Source organism: Balaenoptera borealis (assembly GCF_965194805.1).
Source record: "Balaenoptera borealis genome assembly, chromosome: 20".
NCBI lineage: Eukaryota > Metazoa > Chordata > Mammalia > Artiodactyla > Balaenopteridae > Balaenoptera > Balaenoptera borealis.
In genome coordinates this window covers 20,058,688-20,074,545 of record NC_138879.1, presented here as the reverse complement: position 1 = coordinate 20,074,545, position 15,858 = coordinate 20,058,688, and the positions used below count along the sequence as shown (strand labels likewise).

General features: G+C 60.0%; 1 protein-coding gene across 1 annotated transcript; it reads left to right on the top strand.

Annotated features, from left to right (window-relative positions):
* Positions 1-782: 782 nt before the first annotated feature.
* On the top strand, positions 783-15,337 carry LOC309619373 (uncharacterized protein). The gene is given in 19 exon segments (XM_082374475.1): positions 783-1,265; positions 4,062-4,144; positions 4,268-4,424; positions 5,572-5,733; positions 6,299-6,424; positions 6,630-6,671; positions 6,675-6,731; positions 6,735-6,747; positions 6,750-6,849; positions 7,828-7,877; positions 8,021-8,279; positions 10,141-10,741; positions 11,801-11,883; positions 12,278-12,434; positions 13,059-13,220; positions 13,827-13,952; positions 14,056-14,276; positions 14,369-14,394; positions 15,221-15,337. Coding segments are annotated over 19 exon segments (2,988 nt in total). The 5' UTR covers positions 783-797; the 3' UTR covers positions 15,316-15,337.
* Positions 15,338-15,858: the final 521 nt, after the last annotated feature.

The following is a 15,858-nucleotide window of genomic DNA, read 5'->3' as shown; positions in this document are numbered from 1 at the left end:
CCTCAGCCCCAGCTTGACTGATGTCAACCATCTCTCCAGATTCCCTCAAAGACCCCCCTGGGAGGCAGCAATTACCCCGTTTTGCAAATGAGGCAACTGAGGCTCTTGAACTGACTTCCTGAAAGGTTTGGATCCAAAGCTCCCTCAGGTCAGTGGCTGTGACTATTCCCCTCAGATAGGGCAGCCCCCAGGCCAGGGCCTACGCCTCCCCCCACAGACTTGGAATAATCCCAAGAGACCTGGGGGGCTCCCTCAGGTCAGAGGCTGATTCGCCCCCCACCCCCAGCCTGGGGGGCTCCCTCAGGGCCACATTGTACGGGGTAGGGGAGGGTGTCCCCTGCATCTCTCCACCCTCTCCCTGGGACCCAAGAACGCTGGGTGGGGGGCCAGACCAGCCCCAGGCTCTGGGCCTGTAGAGCCTTGTTCCAGGCCCTTTCTGGCTCCAGGGCTGGGTTCTGCGGACTCCCCCCAAGAATGAGCTCAACCACCTGATTGCGGCCGAGAATGGAGGATCACCCTACCCCGGGGCTGCGGCTCCAATACCACCTTTGTTTCTAACAGACAGTGGGCTGCTAAGAAGCCATCGTGCCCAGGCCAGGCTCGGGATGCACTCGGTGTGTCCAGCCTGAGCCCCGGGCCCTGGGCGGCTGGTACAGAAGCAAATTACACAGCTGGGGTTTTGGGTCTGACTTCAAGAGCCAGGGGCCCAGCCGCCCTTTAGCCTGGCTATAAAGGGCTATAAAGGGCTACCTGGGGTCTCTGTGCAAACCAGACCCTGCGCCTGACTTGTGGACACCATGGCCGCCACCACCACCAGCATCCACCGGCTTTCCACCTCCGGCTCCGTCAAGGGCCTGTGTGTGCCCAGTGGCGGGGGTTTCTCTCGATGTCTTCCATCCGTGTTGGGGGTGCCTGCCGGCCCCCCAGCCTCCTGGGAGCCAGCGGCTCTGGCAACATGTCTGTGTCCTCGTCCCACTTCTCTGTGGGCACGGGGGGCAGCTATGGCAGGGGCTGCTCCTGCAGCCTGGGTGGGGGCTTTGGCTCCAGCTTTGGGGTGGCAGACGCCCTGCTGGGGGGGCAGCGAGAAGGAGACCATGCAGAGCCTCAACGACCGCCTGGCCTCCTACCTGGACAAGGTGCGTGCTCTGGAGGAGGCTAATGCCGACCTGGAGGTGAAGATCCACGACTGGTACAAGAAGCAGGGCCCCGGGCCCACCCTCGACTACAGCCACTACGTCAAGACCATCGAGGACCTGTGGAGCAAGGTGGGCGCTCCCTGCTCTCTGTCCTTCGTACCTGCTTCTGACTCACACCATCCCAACTTTGGACCTTTGCCAACATTTCTCCTCCAGCCTAGGTCTCCATCCCTCGCCCATTCATTCATTCACTCACTCTCTCACTTGCTCTGGAACCCAGCCCTGTACCAGTCACTGGTCCCAGGCCTGGAGGACATTCCACGCTGGGAGGCTGTTTGGAGTTCCTCCTTTCTGGGGGAGGGTATTTGGGCTGGGTGATAGAGGAGTGGGCAGGGAAGGCTTCAGAACCTTGATTGAGGGCAGCAGATGGCATTCCAGGTATAGAGATCAGTGTGGACAAAGGCATAGATGTGGGAACGTGTTTGGTGTGGCTGCTGGGAGATGAGGCTCAATGTCTCCTTCTCACTATCCCATTCCCCTTTGAGTTTGCCCCCCCCGCCTGCCTCACCTCCTCCAGGCAGTCCTCCTGGATGGACGGCACTTGCCTTTTATCCTTGGATCTGGGGGTCCCTTCTGCACTTTGAGGTTCAGTCCATGCTCTGTTCATTGGGCTGATTTCACTGAGTCTGACATGTTCTAACAGCTGCTTTCATTGTTGGTCCTCCTCACTCCTTCCATGATGGTCACTCTGGGGGTCCCTAAGAGCAGAGGCTGTCTCTGCTTGCAGATTGCGGGGGATGGTCCCTGAGGAAAGGAGCTGTGTCTTCCCACTCAGACTGGAAGCTTCCAAGGGGAGGAGATACTTCTCTAACTTAGTCTGATGGAGGAGACAACACACACACACACACACACACACACACACACACACACACACACACACTATAATCTCTGTGAACATGACCTTGGCATTCTGTAAACACGGCACCTGGGTCTTCTGTGCAAACCTTGCCCCTGGAGGGACCTACAGGGCTGCAGCCTCCAGAGGCAGGAGAGAGGTCAAAGAGGTGCAAGAGCCAGGCTTGGGGAGAGCCGGGCTGGGGGCTGGCTGGCCCGGGGTCAGCCCACTCAGTTTCCTGGTGGAGAACCAGGCCTGCTGCCCTGCGAGGGGCTTAGCCTGCTCCTGCCCAGGACCCAGGCCCGGAAGGGAACTCCTGCAGTTGCCCACTGGAAGCAGAGCTACTGGGAGTACCAGATCAGATACTGGGCTTGACCTGGGCAGCAGGGAACTCAGGGGAGCCCTGGTGAGTCAGTGTTCCTGAGCTTCGGGGTCAGCCAGCTCCTCACCGCCAGCCCCCGATGCACTGCGCCCCAGGCCTCTGAGTCACTGCCCCTCGGCGGTTTTTTACCACTGCCCCCTCGCTGGACCCAATCAGCCTCCTAAGCAGGGAGGTGGATGGGGGCCCAGTCTGCAGGTTGCCGATGGGTCTAGTGAGGCCCTGGGGCGGGTTCAGTCAGACTGGCTCTTAGGTTCAGTCTGGAAACGGAGCCTGACTCAGGGTGCCTTTTCAGAACTTAGGGCCACGAGCGGGCTCTGAGGCCCAGGATGAGTTTACTGGGGCTGCCCCCTCTTACAGCTTTATACTTCAGCCCTCAGCCTTAAAAAATTCCAGATTCTACTCAGCTCATCTGCCACCTCCACCGCGACCTCCTCTCTGCTTGCTCTGGGCAGTGTAGAGGGGCCTCCCCCTCCCCCCAGCCCCATGGCCTTTGACTAGAGCCTCTCTTGGGTATTTCTCCCAACAATAACGACAGCAGCAGTAATAATAACCAACCCTCTGCTCCTTCCAGAGCCTCTCCCTTCCCTGTTGTCATTTAAACCTCCCAGATGACCCTGTGGGAAAAGAAAACCTTGCCCTAGGTTTGACACGGGGCTAGCCATAACGTTATTAATTATTTAATTAATCGTTTAATTAAACTAATGTTTCCTGGGGGCTGACTCTCGACCAGGCACTGTACTCAGTGCTGGGGATTCCAAACTGAAGGAGACAGACATGAGACAGGGCCTTGTTCCTCTGGAGCTCAGAGTCCAGTGGAGGAGAGAAAAAGACACACAAAAAAGTCACAGAAAAAAATTGCACTTGGGAGAAGTACTATTTAAGAGAGATGGGCCGAGGGGAGGTATGATGGGGAAGAAGGACCCAGATGGGGAGTTGAAGAGGGCTTCCTGGAGGAGGTGGCAACTGAGCCTAGAGGTGAATTTATTTTATTTTATTTTATTTATTTATTATTTATTTATTTATTTTTTTGGCTGCATTGGGTCTTCGTTGCTGTGCGCCAGCTTTCTCTAGTTGCGGCGAGCTGGGGCTACTCTGTTGCAGTGCGCGGGCTTCTCATTGTGGTGGCTGGCTTCTCTTGTTGTGGAGCACGGGCTCTAGGCGCACGGGCTTCAGTAGTTGTGGCACGTGGGCTCAGTAGTTGTGGCTTGCAGGCTCTAGAGCGCAGGCTCAGTAGTTGTGGCGCACGGGCTTAGTTGCTCTGCGGCACGTGGGATCTTCCTGGACCAGGGCTCGAACCCGTGTCCCTTGCATTGGCAGGCGGATTCTTAACCACTGAGCCACCAGGGAAGCCCTAGAGGTGAATTTAGTTGGGGGAAGATGGAGTGAGGTCCAGGCAGCTTGGGCAGTGACCCTCATGGTGGGAGAGGGGTGCATATGGGTCTCTTTCCTGGCACCATGGTTACCTGTGCCTGGGTATCATGCCCCTACCCCTTGTGAGCCCCCCAGCAGGGCGCTCAGAGGAGGAGACCACAGGGACCCTCATCTCCCTCACTCTGGCCCACTCTCCAAAGGGCTGCAGGAGGGGTGTTGCAAGGTCTTCCTGTGGCTGCCCAGGGCGCTTGCTCACCAAGCCCACTGTGTCCCCCAGATCCTGGCGGCCACCATCGACAGTGCCATCTTGGTGCTGCAGATCGATAATGCCCGCCTGGCAGCCGATGACTTCCGCACCAAGTGAGTCTGGGCCTTGGGGACAGCTCAGGGGGCTGGTGGAAGTCTGGCTCTCTGTGTGTACGAGGGTGTCCTAATGGCACTCCATGGTTCAGGCTTCCCTGCCTCCCCCGCTGCCCTGCCAAGGTATGAGATGGAGCTGAACCTGCGCGTGAGCGTGGAGGCCGACATCAACGGCCTGCACAGGGTGCTGGACGAGCTGACCCTGGGCAGAGCCGACCTGGAGATGCAGATTGAGAACCTCACGGAGGAGCTGGCCTACCTCCGGAAGAACCATGAGGAGGTGAGGCCAGCTCGTGTATGCAGGAGAAACTTGCCTGAGAACAAGCAAGGCCGGGGCCCCCAAATCTTTCTGGGCCAAGGCCACGCTCTCCATCCAGTTCCCATCTCTGCTGGGTTCCTGGCTCTGACCCTGGGAGACTCTCATTGGGCCCTGGTTGAGGCCTGGAGGGCCCTTTCCCCCCAGAGATACTTCTCTGTCCCTTGAGGCACTGCCTCCTGTGTGGTGGCAGTTAACTATCTAATGGGCGAATCAGTCTAAGAACACGCAGGCTAATTATTATAGTTAATTGTAATAGTGATAGTCATAACAACCACAAAAATCTGCCCAGCCCATTATGAGTGTTTCACAGCAATTATCTCAGCTGATACGGACAGCCTCACTGGGAGAAAGGAGCAAGTTCTTCTCTTTACCAGTGAAGAAACCGAGGCTCAGAGAGGTTAAGGAATTTGTCCAAGGCTGTACAGGGGTGGGTCTTCCCTCAGGTCTGCCTGAGCCATATCCACACCCAACTCTGACTCCACCACTCTGCCACTTCTCCCACCTCCCAGGGACCCCAAGGCTCAACCCAAGGATAGGGATCCAAGACCCTGCAGGGGGACTAATGAACCTTGTGGCTTCCTTCCCATCCGACTTCTGGGCTGGCCTGAGCTGAGGGAGCCTAATGCCCGAGTAGCAGGAGTCCAGAAAATGTCTCTACTTGGCTTTGAGGCTGGTTATAGGGATTGCATCCCCCAGCAGATTCACATTTCCTAATGAGGTCTGACTCCCCCGATACCGATGGGGCTGCTTTCCCCATGCCTGTGCTGCGTGGTTGGTGATGGGGGGGTGAGGCGGGTGGTCAGGGCTGGAGTGAGGTTGTCCTGGCTCATCCCCCACCATGACCGGGAGTTGCCATCTCTCCCGGCCCAGCACACACCGGGACTGGGCAAAGTCCACCCCGTGAGCGTGTGTTGGGGGAGATTGTTGATATCCACAGCCCTGCATGTTTGAGACATGATGACATCCACCTCCACCTTCAGGGTGAGGAACTGTTGGCCTGTCTGTGTCTGTCTGTCCTCTGCACCCATCTCCCCCAGACGTAGGAGGCAGCCCCAGGGACTCTTCCCAGGATGGCCCTGAGTGAGCTCCTTCTCCCCTCTCTGCCCAGGAAATGAACGCCCTGCGAGGCCAGGTGGGTGGTGAGATCAACGTGGAGATGGACGCTGCCCCCGGTGTGGACCTGGGCCGCATCCTGAATGAGATGCGCGACCAGTACGAGAAGATCACGGAGAAGAACCGCAAGGACGCCGAGGACTGGTTCTTCAGCAAGGTGGGTGGCCCGCGTGAGCAGGTATGCACACATGTGCGTGCATGCGCTGTGTGCCGAGCACATGTTGGAAAACTTACAGATCCACAGACTGTGGATTCCCAGCTGGAAGGACCTTTGGAAACCAGGGGACCAACCCCTCACGTTCAGGGGGACATTGTGAGGCTCAGAGAGGCCTTACGCTCACACAACCCTTCACTGTGGCCTGGGGAGCAGATCCAGGTCTCCTGATCCCACTAGGGATTCTCCCAGCCCGGGCATTGGTAGGTAGGTGTGTGTCTGGATGCAGACTCTCATGCCCCCAGTAAGCATGCACTGAGTAGCTGCAGTGCCCGGACAGTGACAGGCACAAAAAGAGTAAAACCCACGGCCTGCCCTAGAGCAAGCAGTACCTGCAGTCCAGTGAGGAAACAAACGACCACAGAGCAAGGTGAATTCTACAAGTTCCAGGGTATGCAGGTGGGCTTGGGGCCCTGCAGAGGCCGGGGAGGGGCAGGTCTGGGAGGTCAGCCCCCTGCCCCACCTCTGCAAGCCTCCGCAAGCCCCTAGGGCCCATCCTGCCTTCCAGACGGAGGAGCTGAACCGCGAGGTGGCCACCAACACGGAGGCCCTGCCGAGCAGCCGGACGGAGATCGCGGAGCCACGCCGCACCGTGCAGAACCTGGAGATCGAGCTGCAGTCCCAGCTCAGCATGGTAGGGCCTCTGTCCCCTCCCTGTCCTGTACCCGTCACTCCAAGTGGGCCCTGCCTCCTGGACCCCCACTCGGAGAACCAGAGGCTGCCTGCCCCGCCTGCCACAGCACACTCTGCCCCACTTACTACCCCACCCACAAACCCACACACGTGGGGCCCCCTGCTGGGGGCTCGGTCTCACCAGCCACCTCCACCTTGACCCACAGAAAGCGTCGCTGGAGGGCAGCCTGGCAGAGACCGAGGCGCGCTAGGGGGTCCAGCTGGCCCAGCTGCAGGGGCTCATCAGCAGCATTGAGCAGCAGCTGTGCTAGCTCTGCTGTGACATGGGCTGCAGAACCAGGAGTACAAGATGCTGCTGGACGTGAAGACGCGGCTGGAGCAGGAGATCGCCACCTACCGCCGCCTACTGGAGGGCGAGGTTGCCCAGTGAGTGGAGGGCGCCCCGCACCTGCTCGGTGGGCTGGGTGGCTTCACCCAGGGAGGGCCAGCACCAGCCGAGGCAGGAGGTGAAGCCGAGAACACTGGCTGGGGTCCCACTCGATGGAGTAGGCAGTGGGGAGCCGCGGGGGCTTTTGCGCAGAGAGAAGTATGATCATCAAGACATCTTAGAACATTCACCCTGGCTGCAGAGGGAGAAATGCATCCGAGGGGTGAGTGTGGGGTCAGGGAGACCAGTCAGGAGGCTGGAGCAAGGGCGTCAGGCCAGAGAAGACGTGCCATAAGGCGGGCGAAGGGCAGGGAAGGGGAGGTGGTGCACCAACAGGATGTGTTATAGCTAAAAACAGCAGGATTGGATGCCTGCATGCAGGGGCGAGCGTGGCCTGCAGGCGGGACTCGATGAACGTTTGAGTTAGCACGTGAAGTGGTTAATGATGATCCTGGCTTTCTGGTTCCAGTTTTTGCATGGTTGGTGATCCCATTGTCTGGGATGGGTGGTGATCTGGTTTGGAGTTGGATGGGTGATGGGGAGCTAGTGTAAAGGGGCCGAGGATGTCCTGGAGTCTCCATGCTTAGTCACACATTCCAGCTTTTTGCTCTATGATGATGGCTAAGTTTATCTACAGTCTAGCCACAGCCTCTCCTGCTTTAATTAAGTTTATTTGTTGGGCCCTTCAGGATCTGGAGAAACCACTTGCTCAGCTTCTCCTTGTAAATCCCTGGTTGGCCGCAAAGTGCCTCTGGGCCTTCTGTTGGGGTTTCCCCTTTCCTTATTCCTGCCCACTGGGCCTGTGCCCTTTGACCCTGTGATTGCCATTCTTTCCTGTATATTCCCTGCTGTGATTTCTGTCCGATTTGCTGGGACCTCTCTCCCCTCGGCCGGGGGCCTCCCCAGCTGCTCCTCCTCCCAGGGGGCTGGGCTCTCAACCAGCACCACTGGGCTGACAGGTCCCCCTTTCCCTGCAGCCTGGCGATCCAGTACTCCTCGTCCCTGGTCTCTCAGCCCACCGGGGAAGGTAAGAGCCTGCCCCGTCCTGCCCAGGGCGGGTGGGGAGAGGCTGAGGACCCTTCTGTGGGGGAGGCTTGGGGAGGGCCTCCAGCCTGAGGTTCCCTGTGCCTCCCTCCTCCTCCGCCCGTAGCCGCGGTGACCACCCGCCAGGTGCGTACCATCATGGAGGAAGTCCAGGACGGCAAGGCGGTCCCCTCCCGCGAGCAGGTCCATCGCTCCCCCCACTGAGGCCCCGTCTACCTGCGACAGCCCAGCCTCCAGGGTCAAGGGGCAGCCATTGCCTGCAGCTCCCAGCACGCTACTGCTGCGCCCCGAGTGCCCGTCTGGGCCACCGCCCAAGAGCGGTTGCCTTTCTGTATCTGCTTCCCACAGCCCCTCACCAAGGGGACCTCCTGAGTTTGCCCCAGTGACTGCAATTAAAGCTTTGCTTGAAGTTCAATGCCTCCTGTGGTTTGGTCTGGTCATTGGCTTGGGCAGTGTGGGCTGAGGGATGGGGGGGACAAGGAGAGTTTGCTGAGGGTTTGGGGCTGCTTGTCCCCTGCCAACCTGTTCTGCCCACCCCATTCGGGCCTGGGGCTCAAAGGAGGGAGACGGGAGGCTTGAGGGCTGAGAGATGGGATAGCGCATCAGGTTGGGAAAGTTCCTGAGGATCAGCCCCTGGGTCCCTGTTGCCTGTGGCTCGTCCCTGGGAGGGCCCCACAGACTTTCCGGGGAGCCACACCTGTTATAGACAGCTCCCTGTCTCAGCCTGGGGCCGTACAAGGTCAAGATCGGAGGGAGAGGGGCTGGGCAGGGCGCTTTCTGGAGAAGTGGTCCTGGGCGCTGAAGCGTGCGAGGGGTGGCAGTGGCACGGCCAGTCCAGGAAACCAGACCGGCTCTGTTGGGCTTGCTGGTGTGTGGGGTGGGGTGGCCCCTCTGAGTGTGAGCATGGGCGGGGGGGCGTCCTCCTTGCTTTGGTGGCTTGGCAGCTGCTGGGCTCTTGGGGAATCTCTCTCAGCTGCTGGCAGGGGCTGTCTGGGCCTGTCTGGGAAGTGGAAGCCATCGGCAGTCTGAGACACGAGCACGTTCCGCCCACTGGGCCTGCCGGGACCCTGGAACTGAGGGTGGTGGGCAGGGCAGGGTGGGGCTGTGGGGCGGGCACCTGGCCCATCCTGAGGGGCCAGGTCAGGGGATTGGGTGGGGCCCCTGGGGGAGACTGCAGGGGAGGGGAGCGGGGGGGGAGGGGGAGGAGAGGGGAGGGGGGGAGGGGACTGGCCGGTGGGGGGGCGTCTCAGGAAGACACTCTTCTTGGGCAGTGTCCTTTAGATTTCCAGCTGGCTGGGACCCAAAGGCATATGCCCCCTGCCTGAGGCCTCTTGGGGAATAGGAGGGGTAAGGAGGGTGGAAGGGGCCTGCCCCTCACCCTTCTTCCTGTTGCCTTTACCACGATGCCCCCTCTCAGCCTGCCACTTCCCCAGCCTGCAGCTAAGCTCCCCTTTGCCCACTCCAGCCCAGGACTCCCCATTTGTGAGAGAAAGATGGGGAAAGGTCAGAAAAGGACACTGGGTCTCCAGGGGGTTCCAGGGATGGACAGGGTCAGAAAACTGGACAGAGGGAACCACGGCCCCTGCAGTGCTTCCTTGGTGTCAGGGCTCTGCAGAAGGGGGCCAGTGTGTCACAGGCCCCTGGGGAGGCGTATAGGTGCTGTGGCAGGGTGCGATGAAGGATGAAGGATGAAGCCCTGCCAGCCCCGTTCTGAGTTAGGTGGGGCGGTGGGACACTTTCCCTCTACGAGCCCCAGTTTCCTTATCTGTAAATGGGGTGATAATCTGAGACCTGACTGAGCTACTGTGTGTGGTGAGGCTGGTGGGTTTGGGTCTAGTTTCCAAGGCAGGATGCGGTACCGGTCCTCGCTGTCTCCCCTGCACCTCGCCCAGGGCCAGGGTCGTGTGTGGCGTGGTGTGTGGCTTGGGGAAGCTGCCTGGCAGGGCTCAGTGATGGTGACGTCCTGCTATTCCTCTTGTCCATACTAGGTCATGGGAAAGTGTAGCTGAAGGGCCTGCCTGAATCACAGGTGACAGGCCTGAGACCAGGAACACGCACATACACACAAGCAGACGCCCAGCACGGGGGTTCGGAAGAATGATGCAAAGCCCCGACGGTGGGAGGGAAGGGGACCCACAGCCACCTGGGAGCTGGCGGGCAGCCAGCGGTGATGAAAGCCCAGGGGAATGGAAACAGAGGAGCGAACCTGTTGTGATCGTTACGCCCATTTGTCGGGGCTTATAAAGGAGGCGGGCGAGCCCTGGCAGCAACACACACCTTGGGCCTCTCTCCTCTCGAGCCCTTTCTCTCCGTGTCTGCCTGCCACCCGCTGCCGCCACCATGACCACCACCAACCGCCAGTTCTTCTCCTCCAACTCCATCAAGGGCTCCTCTGGCCTGGGGAGCGGCTTGTCCCTCACCTCCCGCCAGCAGTCTGGCAGCCTGGGTGCCGGCTCCTGCAGGCTGGGGTCTGCCGGCAGCCTGGGCAATGCCCTTGGGGATGGCAGCTACTCCAGCTGCTACAGCTTCGGCTCTGGCGGCGGCTATGGCAGTGGCGGCTATGGCAGTGGCGGCTACGGCAGCGGCGGCTATGGCAGCGGCAGCTTTGGCACTGGTGGCTATGGCAGTGGCTTGGGAAGTGGTGATGGGCTCCTGGTGGGCAGTGAGAAGGCCACCATGCAGAACCTCAACGACCGCCTGGCCTCCTACCTGGACAAGGTGCGTGCCTTGGAGGAGGCCAACACGGAGCTGGAGGTGAAGATCCACAGCTGGTACCAGAAGCAGATCCCAGGGCCGGCTCCCGACTACAGCCACTACTTCAAGACCATCGAGGACCTGAGGAACCAGGTAGGGGCTGTGGTGGGAGGGGCCTGGCGGGGCACAGCTTTTCCTCCCCTACCTCCTGACCTTGACCAAGGCCTGGAGTCCAGCCTGGGGGCTGCCACAGGGTCTTGGGGAACTAAGGACAGCTTGGATCCGGCTTGGCCTCTGGGAGCCCATCCTGGGGCCACCTTGTGGCCTATGGTCTCTGTTTTTGGGGCAGCAGCCTGGACTAGGGACAAGCAGGCCTTGTGGAGCTCCTCTGAGCCTCAGTTTCCCATCACGGAGCTTTTTGCCACCTTGTGTGATTGTAGGATAAGGTGAATGGATGCATGTGGAGGGTTGGGCCCCTGGGGTCGCCGGATACTCAGGCACCTCTTCCCTCGGAACAAGAGGGGGATTTAGGGCTACAGTGAGGTCAGGGGTCTGAGTGAGCTCCTGCTGGCACCTGCTAGGAGGAGGAGGTGAGAGAGAGGGGGCGGGGCCTCAGGAGGCCTCTTGTGTGCCTTATTTGGGGATTTTTCTGGCTTCCCCATCTCTCCTGCTGCGCCCTCAAGACTGGGGCTCAGCAAACCTGGGGCGGGGCCGGGGCTGCCTGCTGGAGCCCGGGATCAGGGCTTAGCAGGGGTCATGACTTCTGATTTGGAACTACTCTTTGGTGAGGGTTCCTTTAGTCTTCCTTTTTGGGGGAGCCTCTCAGGGACACTATATCCCCAACTGTCAAATGAGGTTTCCCACATCCGTCCTCTTTCCAGGATTCGTGAACAACTTCTGCCCTGGGGCATCCTCCCATTCTTTTCTTGTTCTCCTGCATTCCCAGACTGGCACTCCCAGATGGCTGTCCACTCTGGTTTAAGGCAGAGCCTGGCATGAGGGTGCGATGCAAGGTTTCAGCCATCAGACTCGGGCTGGCCCCGCCTCTCTTACCAACTGTAATGCAGTAAAGGGGAATGGCTGGGTGGGAAGGGAGCCTTCCTGGAGGAGGCAGCCACATCCTGGCCCCCAGACAGAGAGATCCATCTCAGAACCCTGGTCTGTGCTGAGCTACTCCCAGCCAGTGACCTGATTACTCTCCCATCTTCCCAGATCCTCAAGGCCACCACAGACAATGCCAACATCCTGCTGCAGATCGACAATGCCCGTCTGGCTGCTGATGACTTCTACACCAAGTGAGCCCTGGCCAGGGGGGCTGGGGAGGAACTGGGGGCACCCCTCCCTACCCCAGGACTCCTCAGTTGCTGGTGGCAAGGTCCAGGAGCTGGGGGTGGGGGAGTCCCTGCTAAGAGTCCTGCACCTCTTAGCCTAGGATGCAGCAAACGCAGCAGATGCTGAAGGTTGCTGGGCTTAGTCAGGTGATGGAAGAGCGGGAGGGGAGGCGGGAGGCAGAGAGGAGAGGAGCCAGGAAGCCGGGTGGGGGTGGGGCCTTGCCCTGCGTGGTCCCAGGCCCCCAGGGCTGCGATGGGCTTCTACTGCACCCCCTCATTGTTGGGAGGCAGGGTCCTGGCCAGAACCTGCACCTGCCAGTCCAAGCATCTTGACGGAAGTCTCTGGTTCCCTTCGCAGGTTCGAGACGGAGCACGCCCTGTGCATGAGCGTGGAGGCCGACATCAATGGCCTGCGCAGGGTGCTGGACGAGCTGACCCTGGCCAGAGCCGACCTGGAGATGCAGATCGAGAACCACAAGGAGGAGCTGGCCTACCTGCGGAAGAACCACGAGGAGGTGAGGCAGCCGGGGCAGTAGGTCAAAGAGGATGCTGAGTGGGTGGCAGGGCTCTGGGGCCATGCCAGGTTGAGACCGTGGGAAGGGCACAGGTGTCCAGGCTGTTCGCCTTGCAGCGCTGCCCTGGCTGCAGAGCCCTGGTCCCCACGCAGGACAGCCTCCTCCACGTACTACCTCACTTCCCTGCATCTGGGGAGCCTCCCAGGGGCCCGCAGAGGCCTCTTCTGCCCCTCCTGGCTTCCCTTACCAGGACAGGAGAGAATCGAGGAGGTTGCCCCCTTGTCCCAGCTCAAACCCTCGAATCTGGCCCCTAGGTAGAAGTTTGGAAATTAGATGGGATGTTTTGGGGGCTCAGGCCTAAGAATTAGATTTTATCTTCAGAAAGCCCTCAGTCTAATGGGGGAAACACAGAATCTGTCCTCAGGGAACCTCTAGCCTGATGGTGGAGGCAAAGCCCACATAGAGCAGGTGAATAAAAATCATTCAGAGGGTCGGAGGGTAGAGGGCAGGCAGAACAAAGGAGGTGTCCTTGGGAGGGGTCTGGAGAACTTGCGTGGGAAGGGTTGGGAGTGAGAGGTCAGGATGCATGCCCACACCCACCACCCACCATCCCCTCCTCCACAGGAGATGAGCGCCCTGCGAGGCCAGGTGGGTGGTGAGATCAATGTGGAGATGGACGCCGCCCCTGGCGTGGACCTGAGCCACATCCTGAATGAGATGCGCGAGCAGTACGAGAAGATGGCGGAGAAGAACCGCAAGGACGCCGAGGACTGGTTCCTCAGCAAGGTGGGGGCTGCCGCAGGCCAGAGGCCTCCCCCAGGGGATGGGGTGCAAGGCTTGAGTCCCCACAGTAAGCCCAGCGCCTGGCATCTTGGGTGCCTTATCCCCGGTGAGCCACACGGACACCAGGGGTCAGGGTCGCCTGTTGCATCCACAGGCCTGGAGCTTGGCTGAAGTTGGGATCTGGTGGGTGGGTAGGGAGCGCCCCTCAGGAATAAAACCAGAGGGTCAAGACCCCAGGAGCTTGCATCTGTCGCTCAAGAAGTCAGAAACTAGCACCAGGGGTTCTCAAGTTTCCTATTCTTGTGCTTTACACTTGCAGGGATTAAAGATAAAACTTAACATCCTTTCAAAGGCTTCTGGGTTTTGGGAAGTGGGAAGCTGGTGAGAAGGCACTGCTCCCACAGTCAGGTTTGGGAGGAGGCCTGAGAGGCCCAGGGGAGGTCAGGAAGGTGGCCATGGTGAGGGGGTGCTGGGGGGAGTGGGGAGAGCCCAGGTGCCTGTCTGGGCACAGAGTGGGCCCTGGGCTGAGCATATGGAGGCCATGGGGGTCACCTGACTTGGAGAAGGGAAGCTGGGCTCACGCTGCCCTGTCCTGTGTCCTGTTTGCAGACAGACGAGCTGAACCGCGAGGTGACCACAAACTGCGAGCTGGCACAGAGCAGCAAGTGCGAGGTCTCAGAGCTCCGGCGCACCATGCAGGCCCTGGAGATCGAGCTGCAGTCCCAGCTCAGCATGGTAGGGGCGGCTGCCAGGCCTCGGGGGTGGGGGCGAGGTGCCCAGGTCCCTGGAGGGGGCACTGAGAACCCTTCTGACCCCTGCCCCTCCCGCTCTCCTGCAGAAAGCATCCCTGGAGAACAGCCTGGCGGAGACAGAGAACCGCTACTGCCTGCAGCTGGGCCAGATCCAGGGGCTGATCTGCAATGTGGAGGAGCAGCTGGCCCAGCTGCGCTGCGAGACGGAACAACAGAACCAGGAGTACAAGATCCTGCTGGACGTGAAGACGCGGCTGGAGCAGGAGATCGCCACCTACCGCCGCCTGCTGGAGGGCGAGGACAGCCAGTGAGAGGGGGCCCGGGGCCAGGGCTGGGGGCCTGGGGCAGAGGTGAGGCTGAGACCCACATCTAATCTTCTCTCTCTCTTTTTTTCTGCAGGCTGACTCAGCACAAGCTCAAAGAATGTAAGCATCTTGGTAGCTGAGGGTGGGGCTGCACAGGGCAGGCGACCCACCTGTACGCTGCTGGGGGAGGGTGTCCAGGAGCTCCAGGAAATGATGGCTGATCCTCAGCAGGGGTGGGCGAAGGGACCCGGTAGGGCTCAGGGTCCTAATCAAATGAGGGAGACACTATCTGGTCCAATGGGGGAGGGGCAGGGAAATGGTCCTTACCTTGGAGATCCTAGTCTGAGGTGGGAGACATGGTCCCAGCTCTGGAGACTCTCATGTGATGGGGAGATAGGGACATGGTCTCATGATCTTTGCTCTTGGGACCCTACAGATGAGCAAAAGCAGTCTTGTGTCTGGAGTCTCTTGTCTGATGGCAGAAAGGGACTTGGTCCTTGTCCTCCAGATCCCAGTCTGATGGGGAAGAAAAAATCCCAGCCCTGGGGCATCTAGTCTAAGGGCGTGGACCAGGGTCTTGTCTTGGAGATCCGCTTCTGAAGGGAGCATGACCCATGCCCTTGAGACTGCAGAGAAATGGACACAGACCCCATTTCGTGTAGCGTCCAGTCTGTGCAGTCTTCCTCTTGCAGAAGGACATGTGGGTCAGAATCAAACCATCTATTCAGGAGGCAGGATTCACCCAGGGGCACCAGCAAGGAACAGGGTGCGAGGGAGGGAGTGGCAAGGTCAGGGGGACACCTGTACGGATGTGATGTTGAGGGGCCAGCAGAGGTGTGGACACCAAGTGGCCATGGGGGAGGAGAAAGCTGGCTCCGCTCAGGGGGCTGGGGGCTGAGCCAGGACCTCTTGGCCCCCGCCCACCCTGAGTGTCTGTCTCCTGCAGCTGCGACCACCCGCCAGGTGCGCACCATTGTGGAAGAAGTCAAGGATGGCAGGGTCATCTCCTCCCACGAGCAGGTCCACCAGACCACCCACTGAGAACTCTGCTCCCCCCGCCGGCCCCTCTGGGGCCCCCCATTGGCTCCGCAGACACCCCAAGCCCCAGCCCCCGGCTTCAGTCCCTTTCCCATCCCCCCTCCCTGACCAATAAAGCTTGTTGACTGAGACATGGAATGCTCCCTGTTTGTGGCCACTGACGTGGCCCTAGTGCGGAAGGGGTGAACCGGTGTGGGGGGCGAATGGGGGCAGGGGGAGGAGTCCGTGGACACCCACTGTTGTTGACTTGGAGGTCAGGGGTCATCTTAGAACAGGGTGAAGACTAGGTCTGGGCAGAACTCGAGGGGTGGGGGCTGCTTTTTATCTCCCAAGGGCTGGTGATCCCGGGGAGGGTGGTCCAGGCAGCGCCAGACCCAGGGTGAGGTCAGCGTGTCAGGGGGAAGTCTTAGGTGTCCTCTTCTTGGCCTGTAATTGGGTCCGTGACCTTGGGCGGAGCCTTCCCCTCCCTGAGCCTCATTTCCTCATCCATAAATGGACAAGATCTCAGGAGCCAGAGACGCGGGGATAAGGCATCCGACCGGTTGC